At 43.4% G+C, this 17,890-nt stretch overlaps 1 protein-coding gene across 1 annotated transcript in view; it reads right to left on the bottom strand.

Moving 5' to 3' along the window:
• Nucleotides 1-17,890, bottom strand: part of LOC147022869 (neutral amino acid transporter A-like) — a 43,956-nt gene that overhangs the window by 19,003 nt on the left and 7,063 nt on the right. The window contains exons 2-4 of the mRNA XM_085887768.1: nucleotides 13,132-13,174; nucleotides 11,827-11,910; nucleotides 2,631-2,797 (exon numbers count right to left, since the gene is read on the bottom strand). Of these exons, the coding sequence (XP_085743894.1) occupies nucleotides 2,631-2,797; nucleotides 11,827-11,910; nucleotides 13,132-13,174 (294 nt within the window). The remainder of the gene's footprint in view (nucleotides 1-2,630; nucleotides 2,798-11,826; nucleotides 11,911-13,131; nucleotides 13,175-17,890) is intronic.

Below are 17,890 nucleotides of genomic sequence, written 5' to 3'. Positions count from 1 at the left end.
TTTTCAGGAACATATCCCCGGAAGTTTCAGTCTTACTGTACCAGCAAAGTACACATCCTTATCGACATGTTAATTCACCCACGATGGGGTTTTACAATCACTTCTTCTGTGTGTGTTTGTCTGTCCGGGCCATAACATTACCATATATAAGCTTTTGTCATCAAATTTTCAACAAAGCTTTATGAGAAAAATGGAGAAGACAAATTAATAATTTGGTGAAATTTAAGTCAGCATCACAAACTTGTCAATTTTCATCTGACTGACTTGAAATTTCAGCAGGGTTTACATATCGAGTCACTGAAACCTATTGCATTTGAGGTCAAAAGGTCAAGTTTGCCTAAAATAGTTTTTTTTTGTATTTAAAAAAAAAAATTGTCATGTTTAGCATACGGAAAAAGAAGAAGTCTGAATACAAAGCCGATGCGGACAGGCTTTGCATTTTCAAATGCTTTCTAGTTATGACTTCTAATACTGGTTTCCACCAGGTGGCACGATACGGTACACATTTTGTTTGATTGGTTATGATCCTGTCGTGCCTGGCAGCATATGGAGCCTTTTGAAGAATTCGCTCCACTTTTGTCTGTCTTGGGCTCACTGACCTGATTACTGTCTCGGTGGTTTCTAGCTCCTGCAGCAACTTTTCCACCATATGCTGCTAAGTCTCCAAATCATCCAACCCTCCAACCCGAAAACATTCCCGTGCGCTCTGCGAGTACAACCACAAGTTTTCAACTCATTCTGCCCAGTGGTACAGGAGGGCATACAAAGAAAAAGACAGACAGTATGATAATTCCCCCACTTATTTCATGTTTTTCCAGTTCAGGACTGCTCCACATGCATGTCAATGTCTCTCCAGTTCAGGACTGCTCCACATGCATGTCAATGTCTCTCCAGTTCCGGGCTGCTCCACATGCAGTTGAATGCCTTTCCAATTCAGGGTTGCTCCACCTGCAGGTCAATCCGGCACGGGGTTGCTCCACATGCAGATCATTCCGGTTCGGAGTTGCTCCACATATTGGTTGAATCTGCAAATGCTCCTACTACCAAAATCATAGCTAAGTTTTCCAAACCAGATCCATCGTGACTTTCTGTTACATTGTATTTTTGTTCCTGTGTTTTCATCTAATTTTCTGAGTTAAATTGTACCTTGTGCTGTCTTGTCGAATTAGTTTTCGAATTGCTCAAGGCATACTCTTCAGATAGCCGGTGAACAAATTCTGTCTCTGTATTGAAGTTGTGTTTCTCGTTACGTTTCTTTCCCCAACCCCCTGTCCCCAAGTATAGTCTCCTCTGCCTCTTCAACGTTATCCTATTACCCCTCCTAACTTCCAATTTTTTTTTTCCCACCAAAACACGATATCATTCTGCTGATACTTCCTTCTTTATCTCTCCCTTTTCTCAATATCTCCAAAGTGAATATTCATGGAAGGAAATGCTTTTTCCTCCAAAAGCTTTTGAAAACATTTCAAAATGCTTCACTTTCTATATTTTTCCATGACGAGTACACAATGTGTTCTTCTACATTACGGTATATTCCTCTTCTTTACAAGGAATATGTTATAAACCTGTCTCACCGAAGCACTTGGTCAATCAACCCTCCTGTTACAGCACAACATTTCTCCGTACCTTAAAAAAAATAATAACAGGAAGAATAATTCCATCCACCCATCCAATGACCTTTGTCCCCATATGTCTAGTTTGGCAATCTTGAGAAGTGCAGTTTGAGGAAGTTGTCTGCTGATGACATTCAAATTCCTTCACGGTGTCAGCACCCTCCCCCACATCAACAAGCCCACGACCATCCAACTCTACCCCTTCTTTAGCATCCGCCCTCTAATCTCTTTCCCACTTTCCCATTATCCCATGGAATTGTAATTTTCCATTGTCCCACACTTTCGCATCTGCTCCCCCTCATCCCGCACCTTCTCATCTCCCCCGTCGTCCCACCCCACATCTCGCACCCTCCTACTCCCCCTGCTCCCGTCCTGCACCCTCTCATCTCTTAACTTCTGGGCGTCACCTCCAGCCATGACCTCACCAAGACTAATGACGTAGCAAAGCTGACCTCAAAATACAGCATCAGACTGCGCATCCTCCATCAATCAGTCTTTCCTTGGAAAATCAGAGCAACTCACAGTCTACAAGACCTTTGTTCATAGCTCAGATTACTGCTCTCCCCAATGGCCTGGCACATGAGACATCCATCTCTCCTGAATTCTGTGGAATCTAAAGCTCTCAAACTTATTGGAATCTCCGGTGATGAGGCTGAAGCATGGGGTCAGCTGTTTACATATAGTATATTTTCCTGCCTCTTCTCTGAGATTGCTCCCTCTGCTCCATCCTGCAATCCTTCTGTCATTCTCCATCCTGACTTATGAGCTTTATTACCCATTAACCCTTTCTTATCCAATATTATTACTTGCTCATTTCAGAGTGCTCTCTCTCTCTCTCTCTCTCTCTCTCTCTCTCTCTCTCTCTCTCTCTCTCTCTCTCTCTCTCTCTCTCTCTCTCTCTCTCTTTTTGTGCCCAACAATTGCCCTGCCTCTGCAAATTTAGCATTTTTCTTCAATAAGCCTCACTTTTAAAGAGAAAAGAAAAAGGGGGAGTTTCATGACAAAAGCATTACGCACCACATGACCCATGACACCACCACCATTGTGCCCTCATTGAATACATCAAAGAATCTGATGAGCTCATCCCCCATCGAGCCAAGCTTTCTCAGTGCGATACCAAAGGCAACAGCGTATGTGATCAGGCCAAGAATATTCATCCCGTCAACGTCTGAACCTCTAGGAACCTGTGGAGTTTCATATCAAAGAACCAATTAGAGAAGAAAAACATCTCATGTCAAAGAAAAACAAAAATCTTATACCTGCACTACAACATTGCATGTTAATAATATTCTGCAGTATTATACAAACTGTTAGAATCATTTCATGATTTATGAAAGATCTCAAAACAGGAATACCACTACATGAGGCTACTACGACTACTTCTTCGATGGAAGCAATTAACACTGCCTTCTTGTAAGGTCGCCGTGGGGGAAGTTTGGTCAAAGTATCGTCACAAATCAGTTGGCAAAGTCTGAAGTTCAACTGTAGCTTTTTAGAGGAGGAATTTGCAACGTGTTCAGGTTGCTTGTGACAACTCGCATTCTCTTAGTGAATGACAGTGGGATTTAAAATTCACCAGCTGATGCCAACACATGGAACACCCAGCTTAACGTCCATCTAAAGGCCCTGTCACACCTTGACGATTTAGCCAACGTATGCCTGACGTATGCAAAATTGGGCTAAAACGCCGGCACACGTCGAATACGTTATGGGTAAGTTTGTATACGTTAAGAGCACGCTGGCATACGTCGTAGAACGCTGGCAAACGTCGTAGTTCGCCGAGCTGTTAGACAAATTTTCCATGCTTGAAATTTCCCGACGTATGCCAGCGTATGACTCGCACGTTCCGCATATGCTGGCCATAAGTTGTAGGCACGTTACGCGATCGTTGACACACGTCGACACACGTTACTTGTAAGGTACTCATAAGTCGAAACACGTCAAGGTAATGGTTAGCGTCAGTGTTCCAGACTCCCTGTTTTTTTTTTTTCTTCGGTATGACGGTTATGTTGACACTTCGATTTCTAGTGCGGTTATAATATAATTAAAAGGCTGCAGCTCAACGATTTAAATCATAACCGTCATACCGAAGAAAAAAAACTAAAAAAAAAAAACTAGGGAGTCTGGAACACTGATGCTAACCATTACCTTGACGTGTTTCGACTTATGAGTAACGTACAAGTAACGTGTGTTGACGTGTGTCAACGATCGCGTAACGTGCCTACAACTAATGCCAGCGTATGTGGAATGTGTGTCATACGTCGAGTACGTCGAGAAATTTTCAACATGCTGAAAATTTGTCGACGTACTCGGCGTACTACGACGTATGCCAGCGTGCTCTTAACGTATACAAAACTTACCCATAACGTATTCGATGTGTGCCAGCTTGGTTCGGCAAATTTTTCATACGTCGGCATACGCTGGCTAAAACGTCAAGGTGTGACAGCGGCTTCACACTTCGATGTCTAGTGCGGTTAAGATTTGAATCGTCGAGCCGCAGCTTATGAATAGCCTACACCATGTGATCGTCGACGATACGCTGCCGCGCTATGCATAAGTTAGACTATCATTGGGCATAGGTTGTGAACGCCGACAACACGCTCAGCATTCGTTGGTATAAGTTATCTATCGTTCGAAATTATTATATATCGAAACGTTCTGTGTACGTTACTAATACGTTATTCATACGTCCAACACGTTATTATACACCCAAAAATTAAAAAAAATCAATAGTTCACCGTACGCCAGCGTTTTACATACATTTTGATACGTTGCCATACGCTGGCTAAAACGTCAAGGTGTGACAGCGGCTTAAGGGATGACACTGATGTAACTTGTGAAGCACCAATCCGACAGATTATAGTCTGCTCAGGAATTGAGCTCAAAAGGAACAGCTCAAAGGTAAGTGTGTGACCTTTGTACCATCCTATTCATTGGTGGATTTATGGGGGGTGGGGTGCTGGGGATCTGGACCCCCAAGTCAGGAATAATAATCTATACCAATAAAAGTGTGTGTGTGTGTGTGTGTGTGTGTGTGTGTGTGTGTGTGTGTGTGTGTGTGTGTGTGTGTGTGTGTGTGTGTGCATCTCCTCCATAACTCCAAAACCATTAAACCGAGCATCCTGAAACTTTGCATGCATACGAAGAAAACTCTAAGGAAGTGCAAAAGTGAAAATTGGATGTTTGGGTTAATTAAAACACCCCTTTTGAAGATAATTAACTGCATTATTTAATTATATCCTTCATCAGGCAATCTTCGGCCACCTCGCTCTCTGGGTCTTCAGACATTTCCGGAGTAACGTCACTGGGGACTGAAGCCGCCATGCTTTTTAGCCTGCTCAACCATGCCTTGACTTGGAACAGGCTGCAACGATTTCTTCATGATAAAAATTTTTTTTCACTTTCCTCACTCATATTGAATGCCTATTCATCATAGCCACGAATCGTTGTGTACATTGCTTTTGTAAGTACTATAGTTTTCAAATTAGGAGCTTGGAGCGATTTCATGCATTATGATACGATTTTCCACGATCCACTCTCACGGACGAATTAAAGTAAATCATCGAAATGTTATTTCGGTTTTGAGGATTGGATATCGTCCGGGCTAAATAAGTGTCAAAATCTGTTGTGAAATCTGATAATTTAAAGAAATAATGAGTCTTATAACTAAGCCGATGTAGCTATTTACTTTAAGCATGCAAGGCTATGTTCCCTCCTCAATGCGTACATAAAAAATGTGAAATTTACAAAGCATTAAACATCTTTTTCTACTGTCTGGAAAATTATATTGAGTGAACAAAATTTTTTCGCAATGTAACAAAATTAACCGGCTTCATTGAGCTAACGATTTAATGCATTCACTGCTAAACCAGAGGGACTGCAAATCCATAGCGTCTGCCAGATCTATGTCTATATTTCCGGAGGTTTCGTGAGGTGCTCTACAAGGAATCAAAGCAAATCTGGTATAAAAAAACGGACGTTTAAAAAAAAGTTATAACGTTTGCGCGGACCTCAATGGGACGTGTACCACATGACACGTGCACAGACGAGCAGGCAAAATGGAGCATTTTCTGCAACGTTTATTTCACGGGTGATTGAACTTTGCGATGTCTCCAGAGTTGTTCTGCATTAAGCTGCAACTCTTTTGTGGATGAAGTCATTTCATTTCATTAATTCACATAGTTATGAATCGCTGGGTACATTGCAATGCTTATAAACACCTGGAGACGTCAGTGTCCATGGCTTGACATTTCAGGCGTCTCCGGGTGGTGTACGCTTAATGTTTTGCTAATCGCGTGCCAAACGAGTCGTTTCTTATCAACCGTTTTGTTGGAGTGCTTGCTTGAGTGCTTAAGCCACTTGGCAAACACTTTCCAAGCTGCTTGGTTGCACATTTCGGTAAAAGTTCCCGTGCTCTCAACGGGACATCGATTAGACAGACGTACGTTTCCGTCTGTGTTGGGCCGTGCGGTGGGTGCTTCGGGAAGTGTCTCATCCGCTGAAAATGTGCAATTTCATTTTTACAGGACATCGTTTTGTTTTAACTTTTTGTGTTGAGTAGCTGGTGCTCCATTAAGTTGACAAAGCTACAGGTTCCAACTCAATCATGTTGAACAATAAAAAATGGAAATAAAACTTATCTTACAATGGAAACTAATGATTTGTTTTCCCCTCCAAAAATGTAGCCAATGTGGTCAGTTGATGCTCAGAGCACACCTGAGAGCATCTAAAATCCCAAAGCTTCCGGAGGATGAATGTTAAGTGGAGTTAAAAAGTCCCTTAAGCGGGTCCCAGACCACATGCTTTGTGGTTCTGAACTCACAGCATCTGGGACAGCATGTAACCTTTCCCTTCATAAAATCCTGGATCCACCCCTGCCATTGGCAGAGGTGTAGTGCTGCCTGGAGCGTCGCTGCAGCATCTCAATCCACCCGAGGAGAGCTTACCTCCGCAACAGTATAAAGAAAAAAATAAAAATAAAAACCCACATGGAAAAAAAACAAAAAAATAACAATGGATCTTTTTCAACCTTTCATTTCTGGACCACCCACCCCCCCCTCAAAAAAAATGCTGGATCAGCCCCTTCTATTGGCAGGGGTGCAGGGCTGGAGTGTCGCTGCGGCACCTCAATCCATCCGAGGGGGAGCTGATAGTGGGGCGGCTTAGCCCAAATATTCAAACCTGTTGTGCATTTTGTGATACAAGCACCAAATTTGGCACAAATGTACATTAATATGTTGCGAACATTTTCAGATATTGGGCCACTTGAAATTCTCTCTTTATGTCCGCCATATTGGATTTCAAAAATGGCCGCCACTTGAAATCTACATTTGCTATTATCTCTGGATGTAATGCAGCTATTGACTTGATTCTGGAAGCTGTTAGGGATTTGTTAGCTGTTAGGGTTAGGGTTAGCTGTTAGCTAACCCTAACCCTAACAGCAGGGACAGCAGACTCATTCCTGCAAGCATCCCATGTCTTGCGCACAAGAAGAGCACATCAAGTGACTGCAGCAGCACTGTACATCCTGCAACACCGTGCCTACAACCACTACTGTCTGGGAGAAATCAGGGATGCAGAGGACCTTCCGGAGTTTGAAGACTGGTGTTGCCAGAGAGGAGAAGACATCCCCCAGTTTCACTACTGGGCAACCGTGCTGGAACTAGAACTGTTAGTTCTAGTGTATGTGCGTTCTCTCAGGCAGGGATCGTTAATGATGTACCTCGATGCTCTGACAGAGCTGGTCCCCTGGTTCCATGCACTGGATCACACCCACTATGCTAGGTGGATACCAGTGCACCTGAATGACATGGCCGAACTCACCATCAAACACCCAGATGGAGCCAGGAAATTCAGGGAAAGCCACTTCACCGTTCAGAAAACACAGAGGGTGTTCTCTTCAATCCCGATTGACCAGGCACATCAGCAGATTAATGCCTGCATCAAAGGAGACGGTGGAGCAGTTGGGCTCACTGACAACCCTAGTGCCCTACGTCGCTGGATTGTTGCGGGACCAGAAGTTGCCAGGGTGATCGAAGAATTCCAGGATGGGAGCCAACACTGGAGACGGCAAACAGCAGACATACGTCATCATGATCAGACGCCAAGTCTACAGGCCTAATTTTTGAAAGATGTTCGCTCTCTCGTCGGTGTCATAGAGGAGATGGGCAACCCATTCGAGGAGGAGAGTCAGGATGTAGTCAAACTGGACAGAAAGGAGATCGCAGATCCTGCTGCTGTGGAGACCGTGATGAATGCCAAGAGGATTGGCCAAGAGCAGTTCGAGGCTTTCACCAGAGAGTGTCTGTTGGACAGAACAAAGGCAGTGGACGCACCCATTCCTCGTAACAAGCTGAAGGTGTTCAGCACTTCCACTCCAAGAAGCCAGAGCATAGGTCAGCAACAGCTCGCCTCCATCAATAATGACTGTGAACTCTTCGCACGCCTGTACATTGGCTGCCAGACGAGGGATGGAAACCTTGAGGAGTTCTTTTGTCATGAGAATCAGTCATGTCCTCCTGCATTGTCTGATGGTGGAAGCCTCTGCACTGGTACCAAGAGTGATCTCCTCAATGCTTGGAAGAAGTCTCCGACGCAAAGACAGAGACTCCTGTCACGACCTGTATTGTGCTTGATGGAGCAGCCATCATCCAGATGCTGAAGCCGGCTGCATCAAAGACCTTTGAAGAGTATGCACAACAGATCTTTATTCCATATATGTCCACGAAGCTGCAAACAGTGTCACGCCTGGATCTGGTCTGGGATACTTACCTTGCTGATTCACTGAAAGGTAGTACACGTGCAAAGCGGGGACAAGGTGTGCGGAGACGTGTGGTGGCTGCCGCAGCCATACCGGGAGAATGGCAGAACTTCCTACGAGTGGACAGCAACAAGACCGAGCTGTTCAGGTTCCTCTCAGCAGCTCTCATGGAATGGTTTGACCAGGAGGACAAGCAACTCATCATTACTGATGGAGAGGCAGTGCTCAGCAAGCCACTACTGCCAGATCTGACCTCACTCGCCTCATGTAACCATGAAGAAGCTGACAGTCGGATGTTGCTGCATGCATCTCACGCAGTCCAGCATGGACACCATGCAATACTCATCCGGACTGGAGACACCGATGTTGTGGTGCTGGCAGTGTCCCTGGCACAGGAGTTGCAACCAGAAGACCAGAAGCATTCGGAACAGGCCAGAGTATCCGATACCGAGCAGCACACGAAATAGCAGCTGGATTGGGACGAGAGAAGGCTCGTGCACTGCCAATGTTCCACGCTCTAACTGGATGTGACACTGTGTCTAGTTTTCATGACATGGCAAGAAGACTGCGTGGGCAGTCTGGACGGTACTGCCAGAACTCACTGAGGTGCTGCTGCTGCTGTCCTCTGCACCTCGTGACATACCAGACGATGCAATGTGCATCATCGAGAGGTTCGTGATCCTGTTGCATGATTGAACCAGCAAATGCACAGACATTGACAAGGCCAGGAGGAAACTCTTTGCAAGGAAGAACAATGTGCAGCTCATCCCTCCAACAAAGGCAGCTCTGGAGGAACATGTCAAGAGGGCAGTGTATCAAGGTGGACATGTGTGGGGTCAGATACTGCTGCCAGCACCAGATCTCCCTCCACCAACCAACTGGGGTTGGTCAAGGACTGGAGAAGGACAGTACACACCTTACTGGACCAGGCTAACTGAGGCAGCTCACAGCTGCATTGAGCTGGTTTCTTGCAAGTGCAAGAAAGGGTGTGTGAGGCGCTGCAAGTGCAAAAAAGCTGCCTTTCAGTGCACAGACCTCTGTGTGTGTGTGAAGGGGACTGCACATGACGATGAGTCAACAACATACATGTACTTGTGGCAATGCTGAACTTGTTAACATGACACTGTTTATGTACACGTATCTTCAGTACCGGTATATACCTAGCCTCAGATACCAGTACACCTAGCCTCAAATACTAGACCATGTAGCATGTCAGTATTATACCTAAGACATTTACAGAACTAAGACATTCTTTTCAAAGTATTGTGTTGAATCCAATATTTGCCTAGTTAATTTCCAAATAAAATTATATAACAGACTGCGATAGATAATATTAAGTTGAAAATGGTACCATTGGATTCCTTGCCCCCGAAAACATACATTTAGATACCCGAATCAAGTCAATAGCTGCATTACGTCCAGAGATAATAGCAAATGTTGATTTCAAGTGGCGGCCATTTTTGAAATCCAATATGGCGGACATAAAGAGAGAATTTCAAGTGGCCCAATATCTGAAAATGTTCGCAACATATTAATGTACATTTGTGCCAAATTTGGTGCTTGTATCACAAAATGCACAACAGGTTTGCTATGCTGCTACACTATGAGCTCCGCAACAGTTTGATGAAAAAAAATAGAAAAAAAAAAAACCCACACGAAAAAACAAACAAACAAAAAAAACAATGGATCCTTTTCAACCAAAGATTTGTCAATACTTATTTACCCTTCTTGGATGTTTTCATGCATTTTCTCCATTTAGATTAAAAAAAAAAACCCTACTGTGTAAGTTTCTATAATTGCATGTGAATGATTTATGACTTTCGACAGCTCTGATAAAACCCCACCTCTCATTACACCCTCATCATCCCTCCCTCATTCCCATCTCTCCTTCCTTTCTTCATGTAAGGGAAGTTGACAGCATGTGATCATTTCACAGCCATGTGCGAGTGTCAAGGCACACATGTTCACTGAACGCACGCACCACCATTCCTACTCCATTTCCGTTATGTTTTCTATGATCAGCGTGACCAGAAGTGTTACGGGCTCCATGTGCAGAGGCATTCATACATCATTTTTAATAAATAAGTGGAGAATTTATTGAGTGGTTTGTAACTTAAACCTTTATTTTTTTCTTCACGACAGTACATCTATAAACCATCAAGAAGACATGGAGGGAAGAATGAGATTGAATAGAATGTGGAAGTTGGTTCTACAGGTGGGATAAAAAGAGGAATGAATGAGTGGAAGTGAGCAGTGATCCTGGATGTAGGTAGTTTCACCAGATGGGAGTGGTGCTGGGGAGAGGGGGATAAAACATGGAGAGAACAAAGGGTGCAAGATCAGAAAGGAGGCGGTAGAAGACAGAGACCGACTCTTCTGTGATGGGAAAGTGATAGCCCCATACACTCAGCTTCTTTGTTCTTCCCTGTAGTCCTTCAAGACTACTGTACATCCCAATTAACTTCTCAAAGGAGCATCACAAGTAACGCCTTCATATTCATAATAAATTAGCATAATCTTTATATTGTAATGTGCGTTGAATAGGGAAGAGGTAGCTCAGCAAATCATGAATGATGAAAGTTAAGTGTAGTTTAAGAAGTCCCATGTAGATAAATGTCAGTTCATCTGATGTTTTAAGAATAGTATTCTTCAGTTATGCTTAGAAGTCTCCTTGCATTTGATCCTCCAGTCTTACCGGCACAAATTACAGTTTGTGCATATGACCCACCCCTCTTCTTAATGAGTGGACGAACCACAGCGGCACAGAAAGAACAGGAGGAAATGTGCCAGTCCGGAGTGTGAGGCCAAAGAGCAAAGTAAAACAGACCGCAGCAACCAAAAGTGTTATGATGGAGGAAAAACAAGGAGGGCGATTGGGCAAGAAGAGCGAAGGTACTTTTCCCGTCATCTGCGCATCAGCCACAGTGGCTGAAAGCAGTCGGTTTCTTGGAAAAGGACTCATTCCCCCCCTTCTATTTCATGGGTAAGGTTCACGCTTGTGGTGTCCTTACGTCGGCCATCTTATGTCACCCACTCCCTTTTTCAGAAGCCACTTTACGAGGAAATGCATGTTTCCAGTTTAATAAAGCATTCATGTTTTTCAAATCATGTGTGACGCCTTCTCCGTGCACCACATGTGTGGGGCCTAAATTGCTAAAACTACGTGAAGTTCTGGTGGGATTTCTCCTCACAACCCTAAAATTAGTAGGGATGGTTTAAATAAATTAAGCTCCTCACAGAACATCAACTAATCTCACCGATCGGCTAATCGGAATCCGAGCTTGCAACGTCGGGCTCAGTCACGTCACATGGCGATGTACTGTATAGCATTTGTAAATGTACAAAGAAAAAAAAGAGTCCGTAACTGTGGATGGTACTAAAGGCAGCATAGCAGGCCAGAACCACAATACATTTTGGAAAATCTGAAATTTTTGTAAACCATAAATGATGTACCTTTTCATTAAGTAGAATTTGCACAACTTCACTTCCATTGGTCATGTTCACCCAGCGAGACACATTTATGTACACCGTTCCATACTAAGAAGAAGAAGAAGAAGAAGAAGAAAAATATCAAATTGCTGACAAAACTTGTTCCTCTATTCATCTTTCAATCATTCAACAAGGTGTACACTAAAAACCTTTAAAAAAAAAAATGAATACAGCTTTGAGTTCATATTCAGCATGATTGCATTTGCTGAAAGCACGTCATTATGGCACCACTTTGTGGCATACAGAGGCAAGTTTTGATATTATAATGATGCCTTTTTATTAAAGAGCCACTTTCCATTCCCAATATTAGACAAACCAACACATAAAAACGAGAAGGGCACTCGGTAGAGCGCATACCTCCGCCACGCAATGCCTGACCCACGAGTACATATCAGGCCCAATACATTTTTGAGATATCATGCTATACAGCACAAAAACATTTTTTGTCCCGATCTCTCAATGGTGAAGATCCATCCACAACTTTTGAGATATCCTGTACACAAATAGACAAACAAACAGAAAGGGCTGAAAACATAACCTCCTTCACCTTTAGTGGCAGAGGTAATAAAAAATAGGACCACTGGAACTGTAGCTTATCTGGACCCTGGCCGAATGTTGTAACCCAAATTTAGTAGAATTGTGACTCGTGTTTTTGGAGAAGATTTTTGAAGGAATTTAAACGATTTTACCAAAAAGTGACTAGGTCGGCCATTTTAACCCACTTCCGGTCATGTGATCAGCATGACTGGCAATTTACCATCCTTACCCTGGCCTAATGTTGTAACCGAATTTTGATAGCATTCTGACTGGTGAATCAGGAGAAGATTTTGTAAGGAATTTACGCAACCACCATTTTGACACATTTCCAGTCGCATGATCGACATTGCCTCTGCAATTTAATATCAGGCCCCTGTCTTAATGTTGTCACCCAAATTTCGTAGCATTTTGTCTGGTGGTTCTGGAGAAGAAGATTTTTGAATAAATTTACTAAGTCGGCCATTTTGACCTCCTTAAAGTAGGTCAAGCATGTGACCGGAACGAGCTTCGCAATCCCTGTTACCAGTCAGGAGAGGAACGTTGCTGCCAATTTTCAGCCGGATCAGTCCAGCAGTTTGGTTGGAGAAGTCGAAATAGGAGACGGACGGACGGAGAGCGTTGACAAACCTTATCTGGAATTTAAATTCCAGCTAAGCTTTAAACTAAAAAGTTTATATCTGACTCTACATCCAAACGTGCAAGGCAAAAAAGACACATCACATGTAATCTCACCGACTGAAATGCCGCAGCAACAAGGTTGGCAGGAAATATATTTCTGTAAAAAGCACAAGGGATCAGAAAGAAGAAATGTCAAATGGTTGCCTTTATGATAAAATCACAAGCAACAGGCAATTATTAATTAAACCCCCGACGAGTATAGAATGGGCTCGCAAATATCCAGGGGCAAAATTAGTGAAATGAAATAAAGATACCTTGTAAACTCTGTACAACTTTGGTGATACAAATCAGTTTTCAACCAATACCAAGCGGATAATATTCTTCCGTAAGAGACCGATTTAATTGTTGTAGGTCTTGTACGTTTCTTGAAAATGGCCAGTTACACCCCAAATTATATCTGCAAGGTTCTATTCTCAAATTAACTACATGCTCTTGTATATTAAATCAAATTCTAATTGGGACATTACATTTTGTGCGACCTGGTATTGTCACTAAGATTTCTGTATTTTTTGAACACAACCATTTTGTTTCAGGTTATATATTGTTACAGCCACCGGGCATCCCGGCAGCCTGGTACGAATTGCGCCGAATGATTCAAAGACCTCAAGCCAGATCACGTGTCCACTGGCACGACACCTTGCTGATGGGACCTCCGAGACAGCCGATGTGTCGCACCGATTCAGTACCACACACCTGATCTCTAACATTATGCTATGCAATATTAACCTCTATAAGTAATTTCACAAAAATATATCAAATCATTTAACCTCACTAAAATTGGGGAATCAAACATTTTTCATTTCAACATCTTGCATTATTCAACATTTCTGTTGGTCAGCCCAGGAGCTTTCATAAAATAATTTGATGAATAAGGATACAGCTCTTGAGATGTACACCAAAATAGAATCATATTCTCCAACATGTCATTTTATATTTATTACAAGCAGGGGCTGACCAGTGCCGCCTGGCTGAATTCGCTTTTCCCGGCAGTGGTTTCGGGACGTGTTGGACATAGAAAAGCTGGGGAGTTATTCGACTCATGGAGGTCACCTTTTGCGTGCGGGCCTGTGGCAGCGCTGCCTGCCCCCATACCACCCCAATATACATTTTGTAGTGGCCTTTGGTGGTCTCAAAACGGGCGTCAGGTCCAATGTGTGGTAGCTTAAAACCTTGCCCAGATTCTGAAGTACTTACACCCAAAACGTTGGGGCTCGAAGTGCTACAGTTAGGCCATGAAAAAGTAACATATGGGTTTGAGGCAGTGGGGGTCATGATGGAAGTTCTCAGGCACACTTCCTTGGCCGACGACCCTGAAGCAGATGAACCACATATAACGCTGCAGCACGACAGGTTGTTAAGCAACCACAGACAGCATCTGAAATGCTTAATAGTTTTAACTTCCCGAGGTGGGGCGCCCAGCATCCAAATCTTGCTTGCTTTACCTTCCCAGCAAATTAATCACCCCAGATAAGGGCTGTGCTTCAATGCTCCACTGCTATTAATCAAAATGGCCCAGTGATACCGCAAGTGTAACATTGGCTCATGTCTAACCAGTAACCACGATGAATCGGAGAGGCTGAACTCCCTATCACCGATCACACACGATGTATAAACAATGGATAGAGATGATCTGGCAGTTCAGAAACTGGTTTATAAAGGTTCAGCAAAAAGAGCACATACGTATATTCCATCCCATTGGGACAATACTATGTACAGATCATCAGTGCTGCTGAAACAGTTTCCTGCGCTATTGGGTACAATCCTAGACAGGTCACCACTCCAACACAGGATACTCAAATGGCTCAATTATCCCAGTAAGTTGGGGTCATTTTGCCAACCACAGAAGGATGACAGGCTGTGTCAACCCCACATGGTCCTCAGGACCCAAACCATTAAGCCAACACCAGGCATGCACATATATTCTTCTGCCATTTGTACATATATTTTATGCATTTTGTGAGTTAGAGCCCCCTGCGAGCCATTTGTGTTTTTTTAACAGGAAAAGGAAGTGATGGAACCATTTGAGCACAGTTCTCAGTGGGCCTGCCATCCGATGCATCCATGTTGATCTGTGTGCAATCCTTGTTGTGATGCTATTGAAAAAAATTGCCTGAGTATTACATTTTTAAAAAAAAATAATAATCACTAAACAGTTGATCTTTTTATATCAATAAGAATTTTGCACACGTAGTAATTAAAATGTTATTAACCCTCATTCTACCAACAGGGGCTTTCTTAGACCCCAGACATCCATTTTGATGTGTTATTTCTATATTAGTTACATGATTTGTTTCATGGTTTATTCATTCCTTTACCTATATGAGCCAGTAATAGATACATGTGTGTGTGTGTATATATATATATATATATATATATATATATATATATATATATATATATATATATATATATATATATATATATATATATGTATGTTTGTGCGGTATATGGGGGAATTTCATGGGAGAGATAGGATTGGATGAAATTGCTTGGTCCGTGGGCATGTAGGAAACATCGCAATGCAAATCAAGAAGGGAGACTGTGAGCTTAAGTCTTTTACTTGTCACCACATGGGGAGGGTGGGGTGGTGCTGTGTTAATTACTGTAGATAGGGATTAAGACCAATTTCCACCAGGATGTAATTGCCCCCTGTGAAATTGAGTGGTATTGAGTTGGGGTCTAAAAGGACCCCAGTTGGGAAGATTTGGTTGTAAATATTTTGGTTGGAAGAGGGTAAAGGATGCAGAATTTACATTCCCAGTTTGGTCGGCTGAGCCTGCTATCCAGTGTCATCAGCTATTAGCTGGCTCTTTGTCATATCATATGGCCTTTGTCCTTTACATCAGCAGAGTGCTGAATTCGCATTTTATGTGCTTGGAGCATTGCATATGCATATTATCTTTCGCTGTGCATGTCTGTATATAATAGAGCTTAAAGCAAAGGGCGGAGGAGCTCCTTGTGAGCCAACGGCCATCCATATCTAGTGCCCAACTGTGTCTGCGGACGTCCTTCTGCAGTTGGGTTACATTTTATTCGGAGGTTAGTGGCAGGATTTGCACCGTAAAACCCTTCACTCCGCAGAACATTTGAAAAGCATTTAAGAAATCGGAAAATCCACTCCGTGGGAGTATCTCCTGTGCAGCTTCCCATCGCAGGGCAGCTCACCAGATGACGGGATTGGGGAAAAGCCTTCGGGACCCCCAATCTTTGATGATAGGAGAGAAACCCACGGGGTAACATTCCTGGGTCAGATTGTGGGAGAGTGTGTCGGAATGGTGCTGAGGTGTCGTCCACCAGACGGCGGTCTCTTTGGGTTAAACTGAGGTGGTCCCGTTGGGCGAGTGCCTGGAATGTCCTGTCCCGAAGAGAGGATAATCACCTGTCTCTGTTATCATCTGAGCTCAAGCGTATGGACATCAGTATTGCAGCACTCTGAGGTTCAGAGACCGGATTGCGGTGAGATCATGGTGGGTGGTTATACCTACCATTGGTCTGGTCGCTCTGATGGTTACCATACCCAAGGAGTTGCTGTAGCTGTGTCCAATAATCTGACTTCAATGATAATTGAGGTAACACCGGTCAATGAGCGTATTAAGAGACAAAGGATTTGTCACTCCTTGGGTGTCATTTACCTGGTCTCTGTTTATGCTCCGACTGAGGCGAGTGACCTCACCGTGAAGGATGCATTCTACGCCACGCTCGAGTCTGTGGTTGGTCAGTGCCACAGGCGAGATACACTTCTAGTCTTGGGGGATTTCAACGCATCGACTGGAACTGATAGGGATGGTTCTGAGACATGTGTTGGTCCCCATGGGTCAGGAACTGTGAACCAGAATAACACTAAGTTCCTTGACTTTGTAAGAAGTCATGGACTTCAGGTGGCTGTTCAACATTTCAGTATCCACAGGCTCATCGCTGGACTTGGTATTCCAATGATGGCGGTGTAGCAAAGGAGATTGACCGTGTGTTCGTTGATGGTCGCTGGAGGAAGATCCAGAACTGCAGGGTCTACCGGAGTGCTCAGTTCCTCAATACTGACCACTGGCTTGTTGTGGAAACTCTGAAGTTGCACCTTAAATCCGGGAGAATGGTACCATCCCAACCTCGGCTGGATGTTGGCAAGCTCAAGGATGCGACGGTAGCTGAGGAGTTTGCAAACATGCTGAGTGGAGATTTGGGTGGTCTGGGAGCTTTGGGGGATCCTGAAGAGTTGTGGAGTGCCTTCAAGACCACCGTCCTTAATGTTGCCGGTCGATGTAGAACTCACCGGAGGGCAAAGAAGAATTTTGTCTCTCAAGGGACACTGGATACCATTGCCCAGAGTCGCAGGCAGAGAATGCCCAGGCAGGCATTTTGAAAAATTTGGATTTTCAAATGGCCAATCAGGCAGCTTTGATCAGAAAGCCCTGCAGAACAGAAATGCCAAATTTGATGCTTGTATCATCATTTGCACGATTTTTCTACTATCTACTACACTAATTGTGAATTTCATATTCTCATGTTATTTTCCACTATGTCTGTATCTATTATTCATAGGCTGGGCCATCAATTTAGTGACTGTGCATGATGTACTACGTCATCAGTTATTTCATTTTTATAACGTTCAACAACAATTTGACAATGTTTCGAGCCAAGGTGGTTATCCTAGTTCTCGTGTTCATGTAATTCTCTTTTCTCAATGAATTGCTGTCATGGTTTATATAAAAACAAAGACAAATGTGTCCAAGAGCAGCGTCCGAAAGGTTTTGTCGGCTAACAAAAAAAAAAAAAAAAAAAAAAAAAAAAAAAAAAAAAAACCAACAACAACAACAAC

The sequence above is a fragment of the Eptatretus burgeri genome, chromosome 7 (assembly GCF_056783735.1).
Source record: "Eptatretus burgeri isolate ZD-2024b chromosome 7, Ebu_testis_v1, whole genome shotgun sequence".
Taxonomy (NCBI): Eukaryota; Metazoa; Chordata; class Myxini; order Myxiniformes; family Myxinidae; genus Eptatretus; species Eptatretus burgeri.
Note: the sequence above shows the minus strand (reverse complement) of the source record. Positions and strands in the feature narration are given on the sequence as shown.